Consider the following 21,332-nt stretch of genomic DNA (forward strand, 5'->3'; position numbering starts at 1 on the left):
CACACAGAGGGTACAAAACACAACCTCCAGATTGCAACACTGTATTACTGTATTGCCAGGGTAGTGGCAGCAGCAGCAGCAGCACTATACTGAGAGACACCCAATGGCCACACAGACACACACACACACACACACACACACACACACACACACACACACACACACACACACACACATACACACACCCCTCTTAAATAGTTAACATGGCATTGTAACACACACTACATTGATGTCTTGAGTTGGACATTGCAGTAATACACAGGAGTACACTTCAAGTTACTTCAAAGCATCACTTACAGTAGTAGTAGTAGTAGTAATATAGTGTATGTATGTATGTATGTATATTTACACTCAGGTATACTGCAGTGGTATGCTTTTAATGAATACCCAGACTGTTTTGTTTATTTCTTTCATTTTGCATCACGAAAGTCAATTAGCGTTTATTTTTTTTCATTTGCCATTACTAGGTCAGGTCAGGTCAGGTCACTCATATGTTTCGGCACCACCGTTCACCTCTCGTTCACAACAGGTAATGTCACGTACAGACCTGGTGACCCCTGGCAGCTTCCCTTACTGTCTTGTGTCACCTTTGCATTTTTTATATAAATTTGGCTTTTCTATGGGATTTTCTGGGCTCGGGTAAGTGTGTCAAGGTTCTTCAAGGGCGTGGCTTAAATTCCTTGTACCTTTGCACTTTACGAGACCATTTGGGGCACCACTTGACATTTTTACAGCAATTTGTGGGGTATAGTACATATTTCTAGGTTCTTCAAGGGGGGGGGGTTAATTTCATTGTTCCTTTGCACTTTACGAGTGTTTCGGGCACTACGACATTTTTTAAAGCAATTTGTGGGGTACAGTACATATTTTAAGGTTCTTTAAGGAGGGTTTTTATTTCCTTTTTCCTCTTATTTTTAATTTTGGGAGAGCAGTTGGGCGCCACTTGACATTTTTTACAGCAATTTAAGGGGTTGAGTACGTATTTCAAAGTACTTCAAGGGGGGAGTTTAATTTCCTTCTTCCTTTGTTTTTCATTCAGCCTCACACCTGGACTTATCACGGCAATTTATTAGATAGAGTACATATTTCAAGATACTTCAAGACATTTCGTTTCCTTCCTCCTCTATTTTTCACTTTCTTAATAAGGAGAGCACCAGGCAGAACACAAGGGTAAATTTAAGTCTTTGCTGCAGTGTTCATGTGTTATTTCTCCTCAATCTACTCCTTGTTGCACTAAATAAGAGATGTATTAGTTGAAGGAGAGCTTAAATTTCCTTCTTCCTCTATTTTTATTTTTGTTTTCTTTATGGAGAGTGTCAGACAGCCATCGGAGTCACTTATATATTTGCTCAAGTGTTCATGCAAATTCTCCCCAATCTCTTCTCTTTTGCACTAAATAAGAGGTGTGTTAGTTGAAGGAGAGCTTAAATTTCCTCGTTCTTCTATTTTTTACTTTCGTTTTCTTTATGGAGAGTGTCAGACAGCCATCGGAGTCACTTAAATATTTGCTCAAGTGTTCATTTACTATTTTTTTCTCCTCAATCTCTTCCCTTTTTCACCCAATAACACTGTGTTTTCATTTCCTTGTTCATCTTCATTTTTTTTTTCTTTATGGGGAAAGCACAAGGTAGAACACTGAGTAACTTGAGTGCTGCAGTGTTCATGTGTTATTCCCCCACTAATTGTTTCCCTTCTGCACTAAATACTTGATAAGGTTTTCATTTCCTTATTCCTCTTATCTCCACTTTCTTCTTTCTTTACGGGGAGAGTGCCAGGCAGCCACAAGATCACTAAGTATTTGCTGCCATGTTCAGCGGTTTTCTTACTAATCTTTTCCCTTTTGCACTAAACAGCGATGCGTTCCTTTCTCTTATTTTTTTTTTTTTTTTATGGGGAGGGCGCCAGACAGCCATTGAGAGAAACTTAAGTATTTGCTGCAGTGTTTATGTGTTAGTTTAATTATTTCTCCCCAATCTCTTCCCTTCTTCACTAAACAGAGTTGTCGTCTAAATAAGTCGTTCATTTTTACATTGACTTCATTTCAGTATCAAAAGTTTTCAATCACTAATCTTGCCTTTTCCTCTAAATAAAAACTTGACAGGTAAGTTCTTTTCCATTCCAGCATCTACAATTAAGCTTATTTCTCTCTTTTTCATTCAAGCTTTCTCTGTTTTTCAATCACCAAGCACTCTCCTTTGCACTAAATAAAAACTCATTAGGTAAGCTTTTTTTGCCATTCCATTCCAGCATCTACAATTAAGCTTATTTCTCTTTTTCATTCAAGCTTTCTCTGTTTCTCCTTTGCACTAAATAAAAACTTGTCAGGTAAGCTTTTTCACTATTCCAGCATCTACAATTAAGCTTATTTCTCTTTTCATTCAAGCTTTCTCTGATTTTCAATCACCAAGCACTCTTCTTTGCTCTAAATGAAAACTCATCAGGTAAGCTTTATTTGCCACTCCATTCCAGCATCTACAATTAAGCTTATTTCTCTCTTCATTCAAGCTTTCTCTATTTCAATTGCCAAGAACTTTCCTTTGCTCTCAATAAAAACTCATCACTTAAGCTTTTTTTTGCCATTCCATTCAAGCATCTACAATTATGCTTATTTTTCTGTTTTTCAATCACCAAGTTCTCCTTAGCACTAAATAAAAATTGTCAGGTAAGCTTTTTTTGCCACTCCATTCCAACATCTACAATTAAGCTTATTCTTCTTTTCATTCAAGCTTTCTCTGTATTTCAATTGCCAACCTCTCATTTGCTCCAAATAAAAACTCATTAGGTAAACTTTTTCTGAGACTCCATTCCAGCATCTACAATTAAGCTTATTTCTCTCTTTTTCATTCAAGCTTTCTGCTTTTTCAATCACCAACCTATCCTTTGCACTAAGTTAAAACTCGTCACTTAAGCTTTTTTTGCCATTCCATTCAAGCATCTACAATTAAGCTTATTTTTCTCTTTTTCATTCAAGCTTTCTCTATTTTTCAATTGCCAAGAACTCTCCATTGCTCTAAATTAAAACTTGTCGCTTAAGCTTTTTTTGCCATTCCATTCAAGCATCTACAATTAAGCTTATTTTCTCTTTTTCATTCAAGCTTTCTCAGTTTTTTCAATCGCCAAGCTCTCCTTTGCACTAAAGAAAAGCTCATTAAGTAAGCTTTTATTGCCATTCCGTTCTACATTTTTTAATCCACTCCAGTTCTCCATTTATTTTTTGCACTGAATGGAAGAGGACTTGTTGATTAAGCTTATTTTTCTCTTTTCATTCAAGCTGTCTGTTTTCAATCACCACTATCGGAAAAGGTTGTTAGTTTAAGCTTCTCTCTTTCTATTCTTCACCAATCTCTTTTTTTGCACTAAATGAAAAATGCTCATTTGTTAGATATGCTTTTTTGTTATTCATTCAAGCTTTCTCTCTGTTTTCAATCACCAGCTCTCTCTCTCTCTCTTGTTTTGCACTTTAACAGAAAAGATGATTAGTTTAAAGCTTGTCTGTTTGTATTCTTCAATCTTTCTCCTTTTTGTGCTAAGAAAACTCAGCTTATTTTTCTGTTTTCATTCAAGCTTTCTCTCTTTTCATATTAGTTTAAAGCTTCTCTGTATTCGTCACCAATCTTTTCTCCTTTTTATGGTATGAAAACTCTCACCTTATTTCTCTGTTTTCATTCAAGCTCTCTCTCTTTCACCAGCCTTTCTCTCTCTCTCTCTCTCTCTTCTTTTCCTTTTTTTTTTCAATATAAACACTGGTCAAAATTAATCCGTTTATTGTTTTTCCTTTTTTTTTCAATCATCAGTTTTTTCTTCTTCTTTTCCTTCTCCTTTTTTTTTAAGATTAACGCTCACTCGTCAAAATCAATCAGTTAATTTCTCATCCACCTTTTCAGCCACTAGTCTTTCTTTTTCTCTTTCTCCTTCTCTTTTTTTTCAATATAAATGCACTCGTCAAAAAGAACAAATTAATTTCTCATCCACCTTTTCAATCACCAATTTCTCTCCTTTTTTTTTTTTTTTTTCAATATTAACACTCACTCATCAAAATACATAGGTTTATTTCTCAATCTGTTTATATTTTACTCGATTATTTCCCTTTTTCATTTATCAGGGACAGAAAAACAGACTTGTAATAAAGGAAATGGGAAAAAAAAAAAAACACACACACACACACACAGAGCTGTCTAGTCTTTCTTCCGCCAGTCAACCATTTCCACCTCCTCCACTCTCTTACACTACAAAATGGACCACAATATTTGTACAGCCTCCTCCTCCTCTCATCTCATTCCTTCACTTTTTTTCTCATTTTTCTCATTCTTTTCCTCTACTGCATCTTATTTTTCTTTCATTTTTCTGGATAATCTTGTCTTTTTTTTTCATTGTCATTCCCACATTCTTTCATTCATTCCTTTCTTTACATGTTATTGCATTCATTCTATCCTCACATTCTTTCATTCACTCCTCTTAATAATTGTCTCTCCTTCATTCTTTTTACATTATTTCATCTCATTCATTCCACCACATCATTCTCTTCATTCCATTTCCACATTTATTCATTCATTCATTCCTCTTCATAATCATCTGTCCTTCATTCCTTTACATTAGTTCATCTCATTCATTCCACCACATCATTCTGTTCATTTCACATTCACTGCTCCACACAATCACAACCACATTCATACAAATCTCATTTCACTTTAAACATTACAATAAATTCCACAACCCCACAAAGATTATCCATTTTTCACACACACACACTCTCTCTCTCTCTCTCTCTCTCTCTCTCTCTCTGCTTTCCAGGGCTGCAGGGAAGGTAAGCCAGGTTTGCGAGTGTTTTTTTTTTGTTTGTTTTTTTATATTTTCTTCCCGTGAGGTAGAAAACTTGTTCAACTTTCATGGGAATCATTAAAATGTTTATCAAAATGTGGCAGGTTCTTTTACAGCCTCTTAAGATTAATAGAATGATTAAAAACACCCTTTGAGAACCTATTAATTTATCCTGGTCTTCAATTACTGGTAGAATCATGGATACACTCTTGAAATATAGTAACCTCTCTTTAAATTAATCACGAACACCCTTGAAAACTTGATCATTCCACTGGAGCCTGTCAAACTGTTACTGCAGTCATGAGGAACACCTTTGAAAACTTAAATCATCACAAGAATCACAGACACCCACTTGAAAACTTAATACTCTGCACAGGAGTCAAACTGTTGCTACAATCGTGAAAACATCCTTGAAAACTGTCATTTCTCCTCGTGGTCAAGATTATCACTAAAATCGCCAAACTTGCGCTGAAAACTGTCATCCCTTTCACTGGTGGGTGTTGAAGTATTGCTGGAATCACAACACCCTTCAACACCAAGTCACTGTAGAATGATGACTGGCACCACCAAGCCTGCCCTCAACACTGTGGTGCTTTAAAGTGCGGCCTGTGGGGAGCAGTGAGGCTGAGGCGGCCACACCGGGGAGCACACAGGCTGCGGTGTGGTGGAGTGTCACTGGCATGGAATAAATAGTGGGGCCGGCCGGCACAGTGCGAGGGGAGGGACGGCCGCGAGTCACTGGAAGTGTATCTTGTTGACAAAGACACAGTCCTCCAGTGCCTCCTCCTTGACAAACACCTGGTGGTTGGCCACAGCCCCGGGCATCACAAACACCTCGTTCACCGCGTCTGGCATGATGAAGGAGCAGTCCGGGCCAAAGGAGCCGCCGTCGCACACCTGCTTGTCGCGGGGCCGACCAGTGGCAGCGGTGGTGGCGTTGGCGTGCACAAACACATGTCTCTTGAGCTTTGAGTTGCAGTTGAAGGACTTGTCACACTCGTCGCACTTGAAGTTCTTCTCTCCGCTGTGCACCAGCATGTGTCGCTTGAGCTTGGAGTTGCACGTGAAGCGCTTGTCGCACACCTCACACTTGAAGTGCCGCTCACCGGTGTGCACCAGCATGTGGCGCTTCAGCTTGGAGTTGCAGTTGAAGCGCTTGCTGCACTCCTGGCACTTGTAGTTCCGCTCAGCGCAGTGCACCAGCATGTGGCCGCTCAACTCATTCTTGTGGGCAAACTGCTGGCTGCACTCTGGACACTTGAAGCGCCGCTCCTCGCTGTGCATAGAGGCGTGCCGGTTCAGGTCACTCTTGCGGGTGAACTGCTTGTCGCAACCACCGCACTTGTGGGGCTTGTCGCCGGTGTGCAGGAAGCGGTGGCGCGCAGGGCGGCCGCGTCGGGCAGCAGCTCCCCACACTCCTCACACTGGTGCCTGCGCCCGCTGGCATGCACACTCATGTGCAGGCGCAGGCTCTCCTCGCGGCCGAACAGCTTGCCACACTCTCCACACTCGCACCGTTTGTCCGCCGAGTGCACCAGGATGTGGCGGTTGAGGTCACTCTTGCGGGTGAAGCGCTTGCCACACTCACCACAGATGTGGCGCTTCTCGCCGCTGTGGGTCAGCACGTGGCGGTTGAGATCGCTGGTGCGGGTGAACAGCTTGCAGCACTCGCCACACTTGTACCGCTTCTCGCCGCTGTGGATCAGCAGGTGGCGGCTCAGGTCACTCTTGCGGGTGAACTGCTTGCCGCACAGGTTGCACAGGTTCCGCTTGTCCCCGCTGTGGTGCAGGCCGTGCTCAAGCAGCCCGGCCCTCTCCGCGAACACCTCCCCACACTCGCTGCACTGGTAGCCGCCGCCGCCGCCACCCTGGGTGGGGCTGTGCATGCTGAGGAAGTGGCGGTACTTGTCCCCCACACTGCTCATGTTGCTGCGCCACAATGTGCTGTGCTGCGCTGCGCTGTGTCAAGCCACCGTCACGCTCCAACACTGCCGCCGCCGCCACCGCAGCACAGCGCTGCACTCATTGCACTGTCTGCACACTCACTCCTGCCTTCACTGCACAGGAGAGGCAGCACATCTCTCTGGTCTGTCCCCTCACACACACACACACACACACACACACACACACACACACACACACACACACACAGCGCCCCAGGGCCTTAGTGTAGCGGGAGACACGTCCACCTGTTGTACTGTTCAGGTGTTTACTGCAGAGTCTGAGTCTGGGTGAGGCTTGTTGGTGAGTGGTGCCAGAGTGCCAGGGCCCCAGCACTGCACCAACACACACACACACACACACACGGGCTGCACTCCACCTCACTCCGCACTACTTCTGAAACAACAAAACACAATGTCACTCTCCTCACAGGGACAATCCATGCACGACTTTGATCACACTAACAATCTGTACTTTTGTTTTCTGACAGGAAATATTTATACCCCTCCCACCACCACTCATCTCCCAACCCTCCCACCATCACTCATCTCCCAACCCTCCCATCCTATCTCATCTCCCAATCCTTCTTCATTTTCCTAATCTCCCACCCTCCCTCATCTCCCAATCTTCATCCTAGCTTCTCTCATCTCCCTGTCCTCCCTGCCTCACTCATCTCCCTGTCCTCCCAGCCTCACTCATCTCCCAATCCTTCCTCATGTCCATAATCTCCCACCCTCCCTCATCTCCCAATCTTCATCCTAGCCTCTCATCTCCCTGTCCTCCCTGCCTCCCTCATCTCTCAATCTTTTCTCATTTGCCTAATCTCCCAGCCTCACTCACCTCTCAATCCTTCTTCAAATCCCTAATCTACCAGCCTCACTCATCTCCCTGTCCTCCCAATCCTCCTAGCCTCCCTCATCTCCCAATCTTTCTATCTCCCTGACCTCCCAGCTTCCTTTATCTCCCTCATCTCCCTGCCCCCCACCCTCCTCGCCTTCCCCCATGGGTTACCTTTCCCCCGTGGCAGCCTCCATGGTCCAGTCCGCGCGTTTCTTCCCGGTGGGCAGAAAAATATAAAATCTGAGTGACATTTCCGAAACTTGGTAAAAATTAGCACTCCTTAATTCATGCCGCCATTTTTCCCTCCTGGCCTCTTATTTGGCGGCCATTTTCCCCCTGTGTGTACTCCAGGGCCTCCTCTTCATGCCCAGGTGAGCCCCCGGGGGTTTAATTAGTCAGGCAGGTGAAGTGGGAGGGTAAAATGGAAGGTACAGCAGATAATGTCAACAAACACACATGGCTGCTTGTTGTGGGCGGTGACGTCACAACCTCCAAGCCAATCACAGGCCGCCATTTTTGTGACGTCACTATTAATCAGCCAATCACAGGCCGAGTTGTGTTCCTGTGACGTTGTGTCGGTGTCGCTAATCGAATTTATTAATTTATTTATTCATTTATTTGGATTTTAAGGGTGTATGAAGGTGTAGGGAGGAGGTGTGAGGGTGTGGTGTCACTGGTGTTGTGCTAAAGTCACTCTTATGTTTGTTCTTTTTTCAAGTTTTTTACATAATTTACTTTACTTTTATTTATCTTCATTTTTTTTTCTAGAGTAAATTAATAAAAGTGAAGGGAGAAAAAGAAACTGCTATATAACTGTACTATTTCCTCTTATATTAGCAACGTTAAAGGCATTTTTTTCCCCGTGTGTGTGTGTGTGTGTGTGTGAGACAGATCAACAATTATATTCTTGCCTTACCACTAAGTTTTCTTTTATTCCCAAGTAAGAACAGAGAAAGCAAATGCGAGAAGACCGAACCACAGAAGAATGCCAGTCCGCAAAGGGAAGCCAGAAGAAAATGGAGGAAATTAAGGAAAACACAGCAGCAGAAAGGATATATCGATAAATGGCGGATGGACTTCATTATTAGTTATTACTTATCTACAGGAAGGGAGGGATTACAGAAGCAGGCGACAGGCAGCTAGGAAAGTCTTTACCAGCCGCCTTCATTCCCGTAGATAACTAATAATTATGACTATAAATCCATCTCAGTGCGGCGGTGAACAGTGTATGCATGCGTGGATTAAGCCATTTGTGGGGCTTTTTTTGTATTTTCTTCTTAGGTATAAGGGGATTAGAGCTGGACATTTGCTATATTAAATGAAAAAAATAAAAATGGACCCACTTAGATGCCAGTTCCCTTCCAGAGTTAGCCAAAAGAAAGGGGTAATTGTTTTTTTTTATGTAAAATGTTTAAGCCGACCCCTAAGGACAGCAAAAAAAAAAAGAAAGAGGGAGGAGAAATTAAGTGATTTATTTTAACAAGTGAGTTAATATTGAAAAAAAAAAAAAAAAAAAGGAGAGAAAGACTGGCGATTGAAGAGAGATGAGGAATTAACTAACTGGTTCATTTTGACAAAAAAAAAAGAAAGAAAAGATTGGCGATAGAAAAGAGATGAGAAATTAACTGGAATTCTTTTTGACAAGTAGTTGCCAGTTCCCTTACTAGGTTTGATGGAATTAGCCAAAAGACAGGGACAAATATCTTCAAACCTCCCTCTTAAAAGAAGTCGAGACGTGGGAAGATGGAAACAGAAGCAGATAGGGAATTTCAAAGTTTACCAGAGAAAGCTTTGAAAGATCGATTGAGAGTACTGGTTAACTCTTGTATTAGAGAGGTAGACAGAATACGTAGGGATGAGAGGAAGAAGAAATAGGCTTAGCTTGTACAGCGAGGGTGGGGAAAGAGGGAGACATACAGTTAGCAAGATCAGTATAGCAGTTAGCATGTAAATAGCGATAAAAGATAGTAAGAGATGCAACACTCCGGCGGTGAGAGAGAGAGGCTGAAATCTGAAGACAGTCAATCAGAGGAGGGGAGTTGATAAGACGAAAAGCTTTTGAAACCTCCCTCTTAAAATGCAGTCATGTTTCTGTTATCCCCACAAAGATGGCTATGTCTTGCCTTCACGCGGTCTGGCTGTAATAATCAATATAAGTGTGTTAATTGGTCTCAGCCTGACTCTGGAGGCCTACAGACTACAGGAGCGGCAAGGTAGCGACGCAGGACACCCTATACTTAGCTCAGATATGTTAAGAGCAAAGTTATTTACAGTAAAAAAGTGTAAATATTGCTGTGGTGAAGGATGGGGGTTCTAGTAGCTGGTGTACAGTGATAACCAGTCGGTCACAGTAGCCATGCCACCAGAGAGAGAGAGAGAGAGAGAGAGAGAGAGCTAGGTAGTGAAACAAATAAAAAACTTAATACCGAAAGAAGAGTAATAAAAAAAACTATAAAATGACAAAATACTAGTTTACGATGCAAGGTGGCGTGATTTCTCTCTCTCTCTCTCTCTCTCTCTCTCTCTCTCTTAAAAATGATTAAAACCGAACAAGAAAAAACAAATGAGTAAGAAATAGAGGATGGAAGAACACGTAAGAGCCTTTAAGCGATGCAATTAAAGCTATACAGGTTAAAATAATAATAATAATAATAATAATAATAATAATAATAATAATAACAATAACAATAACAATAAAGACCATTTTACAACAGTAGTACTTACCCAAACCAACTTTTACATACCCCTATCAACTGTCTTTCATAATTTCGACTTAAATCCATCTTCTATCCAACCTCTTTTTAATAACCTCATCCTTTCCTAAAAAAAAAAATAAAATAAAATAATAATAATAATAGCAATAACAAATAGATAAGAAAATAATAATAATTAGAGCCGAACAGAGGCGCCTCCGAAGTGGTCACAAACAACATGGCGGCGGCTACAGCAAGGTGTCGGCTCTTAAGGCCATTATATTTCCACTATTTCCGCCGCACCCCGAGAATAACAACGAGTATAGTACGTGTCTGCTCATAGTTCACTACATTATACCTTGATAGGGTGAATATAGTGCCAATTGAGCCCCGGGATAGGGTGAAATAGGGTGATATATAATAGCATACCCTTCCCATATCTTTGGCAAGCTATGGGGGGTGTTTTATTAGTCTTAGATGTGTTTGGAATGGTGCTTGGAATGGTCGTGTTTGAAATGGATGTGTTTGGAATGGTGCTTGGAATGGCTGTGTTTGGAATGGTGCTTGGAATGGCTGTGTTTGGAATGGTCGTGTTTGGAATGGTGCTTGGAATGGCTGTGTTTGGAATAGTTGTGTTTGGAATGGCTATGTTTGGAATGGTCATGTTTGGAATGGCTGTGTTTGGAATGGTGCTTGGAATGGCTGTGTTTGGAATGGTGCTTGGAATGGCTGTGTTTGGAATGGTGCTTGGAATGGCTGTGTTTGGAATAGTTGTGTTTGGAATGGTCATGTTTGGAATGGTGCTTGGAATGGCTGTGTTTGGAATGGTCATGTTTGGAATGGCTGTGTTTGGAATGGTCGTGTTTGGAATGGCTGTGTTTGGAATGGTGTGTTTGGAATGGTCATGTTTGGAATGTTTGGAATGGCTGTGTTTGGAATGGTCATATTTGGAATGGCTGTGTTTGGAATGGTCATATTTGGAATTATCGTGTTTGAAATGGTTGTGTTTGGAATGGTCGTGCTTGGAATGGGTGTGTTTGGAATGGTCATGTTTGGAATGGCTGTGTTTGGAATGGCACTCCTTCACATATCCTTAAAAAAAACTTGGAAAATGTTTTAAAACTTTCCCTAAAACAAACTTACAAACACTCCTTCACATAGCTATCCTTAAAAAAAAAAAAAAAAAATCAAATGAATAAATAAATGATGAAATAAAACAAAACGACCATATTTTCGAACTTTTTCAAACTTAAAACACAAAAATTTTCAAACATTCCTTCACATATAAATAAATAAAATAAATAAATAAAATAATAATAAGATGAAAACAACCATATTTTGAAATTTTCTTTAACCTGACACAAAATTTTCCAGACACACACACCGACAGCTTCCTTTGGCACTGCGGGAAAGACTACCGGGCCCCTGTACCTGCCGGTGGTCCTCTGCCATGGCACTGTGGGGGAGAGGGTGCCAGGAGTGCCGAGGGTGTGTGTCAGGGCCCTCCACACCTCCCGGCCGGCTCACAGACTGATGCCGTTCCTCCTGGCGGATATTGGGGAGGGTATACAAGAGGTGGTGATCAGAGAGTGGTGAGTGGCTGTGTTTGCGACTCATACACGCGTACACAGACATACGCATACGCACAGAGACACATGGATGCACACACACATACAGACATACACATATGCACACACACACACACACACACACACACACACACACACACACACACACACACACACACACACACACACACACACACACACTTACACAAACTTGCATGGACACACACATACCCACATTCACACACACACACACACATGCTTTGACTAGCACACACACACACACACACACACACACACACACACACACACACACACACACACACACACATTGACCCATGGCCCTCCCTTCAGGTTTGTCAACGAGGGGGACACAGTGGCCCAGTTTGACAGTATATGTGAGGTACAGTCAGACAAGGCCTCAGTCACCATCACCAGCCGCTATGATGGGGTCATTAAGAAGCTACACTATGAGGTGGACGACACTGCGCTGGTCGGCAAGCCACTCGTCGATATTGAGGTGTCCAAGGAAGGTGGGTGAGGTTAGGTTAGGTTAGGTTAAGTTAGGTTAGCGTTAAATCTGTGGTAGTCTTCTTTTTCTCCTTTTGCCTTCTTCTTCCTTGTCTTCTTCTTCTTCTTTTTATTAGTTTAAGTTCCATTTATTTATTTATTTTTCTTTCTTTTTTCTATTAGGTCAAGTTTGGTTTAGGTTAGCATTAGTACTGTGTTAGTCTCTCTCTCTCTCTCTCTCTCTCTCTCTCTCTCTCTCTCTCTCTCTCTCTCTCTCTCTCTCTCTCTCTCTCTCTCTCTCTCTCTCTCTCTCTCTCTCTCTCTTTACCCCCTACATACCTTAATTCTCTCCCTCTCTCTCCCCTCTAACCCCCACAGATGATGCCGTGGGGGCGGAGGTGCAGGAGGGGGAGGCCATCTCTGTAGGGCGACCAACAGGGGGCTCAACGGGGCAGAGTTCAAATTTCACCCTTCCCCGCGGCAAAGTGCTCACCACCCCTGCTGTGAGGAGGATGGCAGCTGAACATAAGGTGAGGAGAAGGAGGAGGAGGAAGAGGAGGAGGAGGAGGAGGAGGAGGAGATAATAAGAAGGAAACTAATGTAATCTAATCTAACACAGCTTAACCTAACCTAATTTCAAACTAACCTAACTTAATTTTGACCTAACTTAACCTAATACAATTTTGACCTAACCTAACCTAACCTAACGTCTCCTTCCTCCCGTCCTACAGATTAACCTGAATGACGTACAGGGCAGTGGGCGTGACGGGAGGATATTGAAAGAGGACCTGCTGCAGTATATCGAGAAGAGGACCCAGAAGACGCCCCCTGGTGCAGCCCCCCAGCACACCCCCACCCCTGCCCCCACCCCGGCCGTCACTAGTATGTGGATGTAACAGTAATAGTTTTGATGATAGTGTGGATTGGTGAATTCATATGTGGAGTTGGTGGATATTTTGTTATTTTTTTGCTTTCTTGTTTTTTTTCTTTCTTTTTTTCTTTTTTTCTTTTCCTTTTCCTTCCTTGTTTTATTTTTGTTTTTCTTTACTTTCCTTTTTTCTTTTCTATTTTTTTATCTTTTCCTTTTCCTTCCTTCCTTTTCTTTCTTTTTCTTTACTTTCCTTTTTTCTTATCTTTCTTTTTTGTCTTTTCATTCTTTTCTTTATTCCTTTTTTTCTTTCCTTGTCTTTCTTTCTATTTTTCACTAATTCAACCATCTTCCTTCTTTTCTTTCTTTAATTCTTTCATTTCTTCCCTTCTTTCTATTTTTCCTTCCTATTTTTCTACTTTGCTTCTTTTTTGTTTTCTTTAATTTTTTTCTTTTTTTCTATCTTTTCCTTTTTATCTTTTTCATTTTAGGTTTTTCTATTATCTGTTTTCCTTTCTTTCTATCTTTTTTTCTTTTTCTTTTCATCCTTCCTTCTTTCCTTCCTTCCTTCCTTCCTTCCTTCCTTCCTTCCTTCCTTCCTTCCTTCCCTCCCTCCCTCCTCCCTCCCTCCCTCCCTCCCTCCCTCCCTATCTCCTTCTTTATCAATTCACATTATTCCCTCCCCCCTCAGAGCCGCCCACCCCGCCACCAGCCGCTGCCCCGCCCCGCCTGGCCCCGTCCCTGCCCGTGGTGTTGGGCCAGGACAAGACTGAGGTCATCAAAGGGTTCAGAAAAGCCATGGTCCGCACTATGACCCAGGCCAATGTAAGGGTCACAGTCTAGGGTCAGGAGTCAAGGTCAAAGGTCAAGGGGTCAGGTCAATGGAGAAAAATTTGTGTGTTTTTGTGTTTTCTGTTTTTCTTTCTTTATTTTTTTTTTTTTTCTTTTTCTCTTCTTTTTCATTTCTATTCTTTTTCTTTTCTTTTCTTTTTCTTTTTTCTTCAGTCAAGGGATGAATTTTGGTCTTTTAGCTTTTTTCTCTTCTTTTTTTTATTTCTTTTTCTTTTTTCTCTCTCCTTTTCTTCAGTCAAGGAGAAAATTTTTTGCTTTTGTTTTTTTTTCCTTTCTTCTCTTTTCTTTTCTTTTCATTTCAGTTCATTTCTATTCATTCCTTTTCTGTTTTCTTTTCCTTTCATTTCTTTTCTTCAGTCAAGGGGTCAACTGTCTAGTGTCAGGTCAAAGGTCATAGGGATAAATTTGTCTGTTTCTCTGTGTCTATAGAATCAAAAAAGGTGATATTATTCATTTATTATCATTTTTATTGTTTTTCCTGTATTTCATGTCATTGATGTGATTGTTCCTCTAATGCAACTCAAGCACCATCACAACAATACCCTCATTTTTGTTTTTCCTGTATTTTGTATAATTTTTTTTGTATTTTGGGCCATTTCTTGTGATTTGGGTCATGCATTTGTCACTTCCTGTATTTTGACCCCTCTAAGTAATGTTCTGGTGTAACAAAAGTGCCACTGTAACAAATCCCTCACATTTTTTCATGTATTTTTGTATTTTGAGTCATTTTTCATATTTTTGGGTCACTTTTTGCATTTTTCCGTCATGGTTTGTATCATTTCTTGTATTTTGTTTAGTTCCCTGTATTTTGAGTCCTTTCTGTGGCAGTTTGGTCTATTAAGCACCATTACAGCAAATTCCTCACTTTTTTCTTGTATTTTCTATCATTTCTTGTATTTTGAGTCATTCCTTGTATTTTGAGTCCTTTCTGTGGCATCCTGGTCTAACACAAGCACCGTTACAGCAAATCCCTCACTTCTGCTACTGTGACGAGGTGGACATGACTGCCTTGGTGGGGCTGCGGGGACAACTGAAGGCCACAGCAGAGGCTCACGGCATCAGGCTCTCCTACATGCCCTTCTTCATCAAGGCCGCCTCCATCGCCCTCTCTCACTATCCTCTGCTCAATTCCTCCGTGGACGATAAGTGTGAGAATATTACATACAAGGTAAGTATTTGTTGTTTTTTTAGGGTCCAGGGGCAGTTTAGGGGTTTAAATAAGGTCGTAAGGGGATAAATAGATACAAGTAACCTTTTCTCTGTGTCTGTAAATGATAAGTGTGATTTTTTATTTTTTTATTTATTTTTTTGTATTGGGTTAGAAGTCAGGAGTTTGAATAAAGGTCGAGGGTTAAAATAAGGTTGTAAGGGCATAAATAGATACAAGTAACCTTTTCTCAATTCCTCCGTGGACGATAAGTGTGAGAATACTACATACAAGTGAGTATTTGTTGTTTTTTTAGGGTCAAGGAGCAGGTTAGGAGGTTTAAATAAGGTCTTAAGGGCATAAATAGATACAAGTAACCTTTTCTCTGTGTCTCAGTGAATGGTAAGTGTGAGAATATTACTTACAAGCTGAGTGTTTTTTTTTTTTTTTTTTTTTTTTTTTTGGTATTAGGGTCAAGGGTAACAAAAATAAAGGGGAGAGTTCAGGGCTTTCAATAAAGTTATAAGGGCATAATTAGATATATGAACAGTAGAACAAAGTAGCCAGTGTCTTGTACTTCTAAATTAATAAATAAAATAAATAAATAGATAAACTAACAAATTAACCAAAAATAAAACATCTTTAAACCACAGCACTGTCACCTAACTTAACTTAACACCCCCTCCCCCCCTAGGCCAGCCACAACATAGGGCTAGCCATGGACACCAGTGAGGGTCTAGTGGTGCCCAATGTGAAGGGTGTGCAGGGCCTCACACTCCTGGAGGTGGCCGCTGAGCTCAACCGCCTGCAGGAGCTGGGTGTGCGGGGAAACCTGACCACTCGCGACATCACCGGAGGCACTTTTACTATCTCCAATATTGGTTCGGTGCGTTTGGTGGTGTTTAGTGGTGTTTAGTGGTGTTTGTGGGTATTTGTGTTGTGTTTGGGGGTGTTTGTGGGTGTTTGTGTTGTGTTTGGGGTGTTTTGTGGTGTTTGTGTGGTGTTTGGTGGTGTTAGTGTGGTGTTTGGTGGTGTGGTGTGGTGTTTGGAGCTGTTTGGCAGTGTTTAAGGGTGTTGTGTGGTGTTTGGTGGTGTTTAGGGGTGTTTGTGTGGTGTTTGAGGGTGTTTATTGGTGTTTATGTGGTGTTTGAGGGTGTTTAGAGGTATTTCTGTGGTGTTTGGTGGTGTTTGGCAGTGTTTTGTGGTGTTTGTTAGTGTTTTGTTTGTTTTGTTTTATTTAGGTTTGTTTATTTTATTTTATTTTTATTGTTTTTGTAGTTGTTTGCTCACTCTACATTTTTTGTTTTGTTTTTGTCTATTTTTTTTTCTGCTTCTGTGGTGTTTTTTTTTTTTTTTTTTTTTATCTTTGTACTTTATTTTACTCTATTTTTACTTGCCCTTTCATTCTCTGTATTTGTTTTGTTTCTATTTTTTTTTTTTTTTTTTTCATATTTGTTTTTGTGTGTGCTGTAATGTTTCTGTTTTCTTCGACAGATCTCCGGCACTTACGCTAAGCCAGTCATTCTACCTCCTGAAGTGGCCATTGGTGCTGTCGGCAAGATTCAGGTGTGTGTGTGTGTGTGTATTCACCTAGTTGTAATTTTTCCAGGGCCTGGGTATTATACTCATGTGGCCCCGTCTCCATATCTACACACATCCAACTTTCCTTTAAAACTATGGACACTCCTCGCTGACACCACCTCCTCGCTCAAACTATTCCACACTTCCACACATCTCTGCGGGAAACTATATTTCTTCACATCTTTCAAGCATATTCTCTTGGCTATCCTTTTACTATGCGATCTCTTTTTAAATTTTCCTCTCTCAACATTATTTGCTCATTATCCACTTCATCCAAACTGCTCAACAGTTTATAAACCTGTATCAAATCTCCTCTTTCTCTTCTTTATTCCAAGGTGAGCAAATTCATTTCTTTTAATCTTTATTCATAGGTCATTTCTGCCAGTTCCGGAACCATTTTTGTTGCCATTCTCTGCAATCTCTCCAACTTCCTTACATGCTTCTTTTTATAAGGGGACCAAACCACCCCAGCATATTCCAATCTTGGTCTGATTACAGTACTAATTAATTTCTTCATCATATCTTTATCCATATGTGTGTGTGTGTGTGTGTGTGTGTGTGTGTGTGTGTGTGTGTGTGTGTCAGAAGGTGATGTTTATATGTGCTGCCAAAGGTGGGTGAATGTGGGTTTATGTATGTGCTGCCAAGATGGATGACAACTTTATTCTCCAACCAATAATAATAATAATACAAAAATAACTTGAATCTTTAATAAAAAAAATGGCATTGATGTAACCGAATTTAATCCAACTAAATGGTTTTTCTGCCAGTGTTACCTAGCCTTGCCCAACCAAACTCTATTCCCACTGCTATTTAACCTAATCTAACTAAGGCAAAACACTATCCCCACTACCCTAACTTCATCTCACCTCCTCATCTCACCTCATCCCATCCTATCCCATCCCATCCCATCCCATCCTATCACACCTCACCTAACTTAACCTAACTTAACCTCACCTCACCTCACTAAACCTGCAAGGGGACTGGGAAGTAAGTGGACCTCTTCTCTCTTTCTCTCTTTCTCTCTCTCTCTCTCTTTATATATAGAATTTCATGTGTCAGCATTTCCCTACTTTAAAAAAAAAAAAGAAAAAAAGGAAAAAAAAAAAAGAAAAAGAAAAAAAAAAAATCTAACCTACCTTAACCCAGACACATCATTCCAGGTGTTGCCGCGGTTCGACTCGTCAGGTAACGTGGTCCGCGCTCACATCATGCAGGTGAGCTGGTCAGCGGATCATCGCGTGATTGATGGAGCAACAATGGCCAACTTCTCTAACATGTGGAAGTCATTTTTGGAGAACCCCAGTAAGATGGTGCTCCACTTGAAATGATGGAGTGGATAAGTGGAAGGATAGTGTATGTGTGTGTGTGTGTGTTTGTAAATATGTAGAAGTGGTTTATTTGGTGGACTTAATTAATTTGGTGCTCCACGTGAAATGATGGAGTGGATAATTGGATAAGTGGAGGAGTGGTTAAGTGGAAGGATAGTGTGTGTGTGTCTGTGTGGTTGTAAATATGTAGAATTCATTTTTAGAGAACTAGTAATTTGGTTCTCGTGTTAAAATGAAGTGGATAAGTGGATGAATATATATGTGTGTGTGTGTGTGTGTGTGTGTGTTTGTACATATATGTGCACACATGTGTGTATGTAAATATGTGACTGCATTTAAAGTATACATGAAAGAGAGAGAAAGAGATAGGACACATGTTTTATCTTACAAGCATCTGTGTGTGTGTGTGTGTGTGCATGCGTGCATGCGTGCGTGCGTATGTGATGACCCCCCTGTGTAGCTCTACTAGCATCATGTGTGTAGCTTTACAAATTAATATTCAAGCATGTAGGTCTTCCACCACCACCACCACCACTTCTAAAAGGCTGCAGTGGATGTTAGTGTGTTATCCATGCTTGTTATTGCTGTTAATGGGACCGAAACAGATTCTCTGCGTTAGTGATAGGAAAATGGCTTTGGGAATATAGCTGATCATCTCTGTGGCCTTGGAAAACAGTATTAGTGAGAGAAAACACTTGTAGAAACCTGTGCCAACCATCTCGAGACTTTAAGAATGATTATGAGAGGGTTTCTATAATTTTTCAGTATCAGTACTAAAAGAAAACGCATTCAAAACCTACTTAATCATCTCCGTAGCCTTGGAAAACAGTACTTATTGAAAACACACTTTGAAATCCGTTTGTAACCTTTAAAGATGATAATAATGAGGTTTTTAGTTTTCAGTATCAGTATTAAAAGAAAACGCACTCAAAATATACTTAATCATCTCCGTAGCCTTGGAAAACAGTACTTATTGAAAACGCACACTTTGAAGTCCGTTTGTAACCTTTAAGGATGATAACAATGAGGTTTTTAGTTTTCAGTATCAGTATTTAAAGAAAACGCACTCAAAATATACTTAACCATTTTCTCTAGCCTTGGAAAACAGTACTTAATGATAAAAAAAACAACTTTAGAAACCAGTCTGTAACCTTTAAAAATAATGATGAGAGGTTTCTACAGTTTTAAAAGGTTTTGTACAGTTATTTTTCAGTATTAAAAGAAAACACTCTTAAAAACCCAATTGGCCATCTCTATACCCTTGAAAAACTCCTCTAGAGACCAGTCTGTGATCTTTAAAAATAAGAATGAGAGGTTTCTACAGTTTTAAGAGGTTTTCTACAGTTTTTCAGTATCAGTATTAAAAGAAAACTCCCTTAAAAACCCAATTAGCCATTTCTGTAGCCTTGGAGAACAGTACTTATTGAAAACAACGCTCTGAAACATAGCTAATAATCTGTAGCCTTTGGAAAGAGTGGTGGATGGAGCCTACAGTGTCTTGAATTGTGCAGGTGGTGGTGGTGGTGGTGGTGGTTAGGCTTACAATAGAGGAGCCATCTTAGGTGTAGTGGCAAGGCTGTGGTGTGTAGGCATAGGTTGTGATATGATCTAGTTTTTCTCTCTATTGGCCTATTTATTTGTTTTATTGTTTTATTTGTTTTTTTTTATTTGTGTTCTTTGTTTTGAGTTTGTAAAATGAGGTTAACAAAAATAAGTGGAAACAAGAAAAGATAAAAAAAAAAAAAAAAAGGACACTTGTTCTCTTTAGGCCTATGTATTTTATTAGTTTATTTATTTATTTTATTTATTATTTATTATTATTTTTTTTTTCTTGTTCTTAGTTCGTAAAGTGATGGTCTATATATTTTACTTGTTTTGTTTTATTACTATTTTATTCATTTCTTGTTTTGCGTTCCTCGTTCTGAGTTTGTAAAGTGAGAAATCAGAGCGACAAAAATGAAAAAGAATTTTTATATTATCTAAAAATATATAGAAAAAAAAAAAAAGTTTACTGTTCTGTGCAGTGAGTTAGAATTATCTGCCTATCTGGTGCCATTGATGTCGCTGGTCTCAGGTTTACATTGTCATATCAGTCTTTATAATTTTCCTTCCCACTCTACCACTGAAATAAGCTGAAAAAAGAGTAATTTATCAGTTTGCGTTAATTTTTTAAGCTTATTTTGTGCCATTTGTAATATTATCAGCTTTGTTTACTGTTTACATCATCACAACATCTTTACAGTAATGTTTGTAACTCTACCACTGAAATAAGCTGAAAAAGAGTAATGTGTCAGTTTACATTCATGTATTAAGCTTATTTTGTGCCATTTGTAATATTAGGTGGTGGTGTAGTGGATAAGGTGGTGGTGGTGGGATCAGGCAGACGTCCACGCATAGGTTCGAATCCCATCATGTATGGCCTTGCAACTTTGCCGTTTGTGGAGTGGTTTAAAGTTGGCTACATGTCACCAGGATACCTAAAACACCATTAAAACACCCTAAAAAAACATCCTTAAAACACCGCCTTAAAACTTTGCCATTTGTGGAGTGGTTTAAAGTTAGCTACATGTCACCAGGATACCTAAAACACCATTAAAACACCCTAAAACATCCTTAAAACACTGCCTTAAAACTTTGTCATTTGTGGAGTGGTTTAAAGTTAGCTACATGTCACCAGGATACCTAAAACATCATTAAAACACCCTAAAACATCCTTAAAACACCGCCTTAAAACTTTGCCATTTGTGGAGTGGTTTAAAGTTAGCTACATGTCACCAAGATACCTAAAACACCATTAAAACACCCTAAAACATCCTTAAAACACCGCCTTAAAACTTTGCCATTTGTGGAGTGGTTTAAAGTTAGCTACATGTCACCAAGATACCTAAAACACCATTAAAACACCCTAAAACATCCTTAAAACACTGCCTTAAAACTTTGCCATTTGTGGAGTGGTTTAAAGTTAGCTACATGTCACCACGATACCCAGGTGTTAGGGGGTTACACCAAAGATGCTCTGGGGTGGTGATATGGGCCCTAATATCGCTACCACTATAAATAAAGTTGCCTACGCCACTAATGGGCAGAAACTGAACAGCGCTTCCCACATGTACTCTTCAAGTATTCCTATGGGTGCTGTAGGCCATAACATAAAAAGAAATAAATAGATAAATAAAAAAATGCCGG

At 40.3% G+C, this 21,332-nt stretch overlaps 3 protein-coding genes and 1 long non-coding RNA gene across 5 annotated transcripts in view; 1 reads left to right on the forward strand and 3 right to left on the reverse strand.

Moving 5' to 3' along the window:
* Positions 1-25: 25 nt before the first annotated feature.
* Positions 26-6,102, reverse strand: LOC123498398 (zinc finger protein 320-like). The gene is made up of 2 exons (XM_045245508.1): positions 4,750-6,102; positions 26-3,435 (listed from the first exon to the last, which is right to left on the reverse strand). Exon 1 carries the CDS (start codon positions 6,100-6,102, stop codon positions 5,554-5,556), a length of 549 nt encoding a protein of 182 aa, XP_045101443.1. The 3' UTR covers positions 26-3,435; positions 4,750-5,553.
* Positions 26-8,082, reverse strand: LOC123498387 (zinc finger protein 347-like). 2 transcript variants are annotated; one of them, XM_045245497.1, is made up of 2 exons: positions 7,771-8,082; positions 26-7,152 (listed from the first exon to the last, which is right to left on the reverse strand). In XM_045245497.1, the coding sequence occupies exon 2, from the start codon at positions 6,741-6,743 to the stop codon at positions 6,117-6,119; it is 627 nt and encodes a 208-aa protein (XP_045101432.1). In that variant the 5' UTR covers positions 6,744-7,152; positions 7,771-8,082; the 3' UTR covers positions 26-6,116. The 2 variants fall into 2 exon arrangements, with proteins under 2 accessions (XP_045101432.1, XP_045101423.1); XM_045245488.1 differs by having other exon boundaries at positions 26-7,155.
* Positions 26-21,332, reverse strand: part of LOC123498416 — a 28,678-nt gene continuing 7,371 nt past the window's right edge. Inside the window, exon 2 of the long non-coding RNA XR_006672681.1 lies at positions 26-4,783. This is a non-coding gene — a long non-coding RNA (uncharacterized LOC123498416). The remainder of the gene's footprint in view (positions 4,784-21,332) is intronic.
* On the forward strand, positions 10,484-20,669 carry LOC123498373 (lipoamide acyltransferase component of branched-chain alpha-keto acid dehydrogenase complex, mitochondrial-like). The gene is made up of 10 exons (XM_045245467.1): positions 10,484-10,617; positions 11,667-11,884; positions 12,212-12,390; positions 12,746-12,897; positions 13,099-13,249; positions 13,927-14,060; positions 15,052-15,255; positions 15,929-16,120; positions 16,729-16,800; positions 17,979-20,669. The coding sequence occupies exons 1-10, from the start codon at positions 10,531-10,533 to the stop codon at positions 18,144-18,146; spliced, it is 1,557 nt and encodes a 518-aa protein (XP_045101402.1). The 5' UTR covers positions 10,484-10,530; the 3' UTR covers positions 18,147-20,669.

Source organism: Portunus trituberculatus, chromosome 7, assembly GCF_017591435.1.
Source record: "Portunus trituberculatus isolate SZX2019 chromosome 7, ASM1759143v1, whole genome shotgun sequence".
Lineage (NCBI taxonomy): Eukaryota > Metazoa > Arthropoda > Malacostraca > Decapoda > Portunidae > Portunus > Portunus trituberculatus.

Excerpts from the sequence above, each read along its gene's own strand:
- LOC123498387 (XM_045245497.1), bottom strand. The coding sequence starts at position 6,743 with ATGAGCAGTGTGGGGGACAAGTACCGCCACTTCCTCAGCATGCACAGC.
- LOC123498373 (XM_045245467.1), top strand. The coding sequence starts at position 10,531 with ATGGCGGCGGCTACAGCAAGGTGTCGGCTCTTAAGGCCATTATATTTC. Across the intron at positions 15,256-15,928 it reads GTGAGAATATTACATACAAG|GCCAGCCACAACATAGGGCT; the intron begins GTAAGTATTTGT and ends CTCCCCCCCTAG. Across the intron at positions 16,801-17,978 it reads GTGCTGTCGGCAAGATTCAG|GTGTTGCCGCGGTTCGACTC; the intron begins GTGTGTGTGTGT and ends ACATCATTCCAG.
- LOC123498398 (XM_045245508.1), bottom strand. The coding sequence starts at position 6,102 with ATGCACAGCGAGGAGCGGCGCTTCAAGTGTCCAGAGTGCAGCCAGCAG.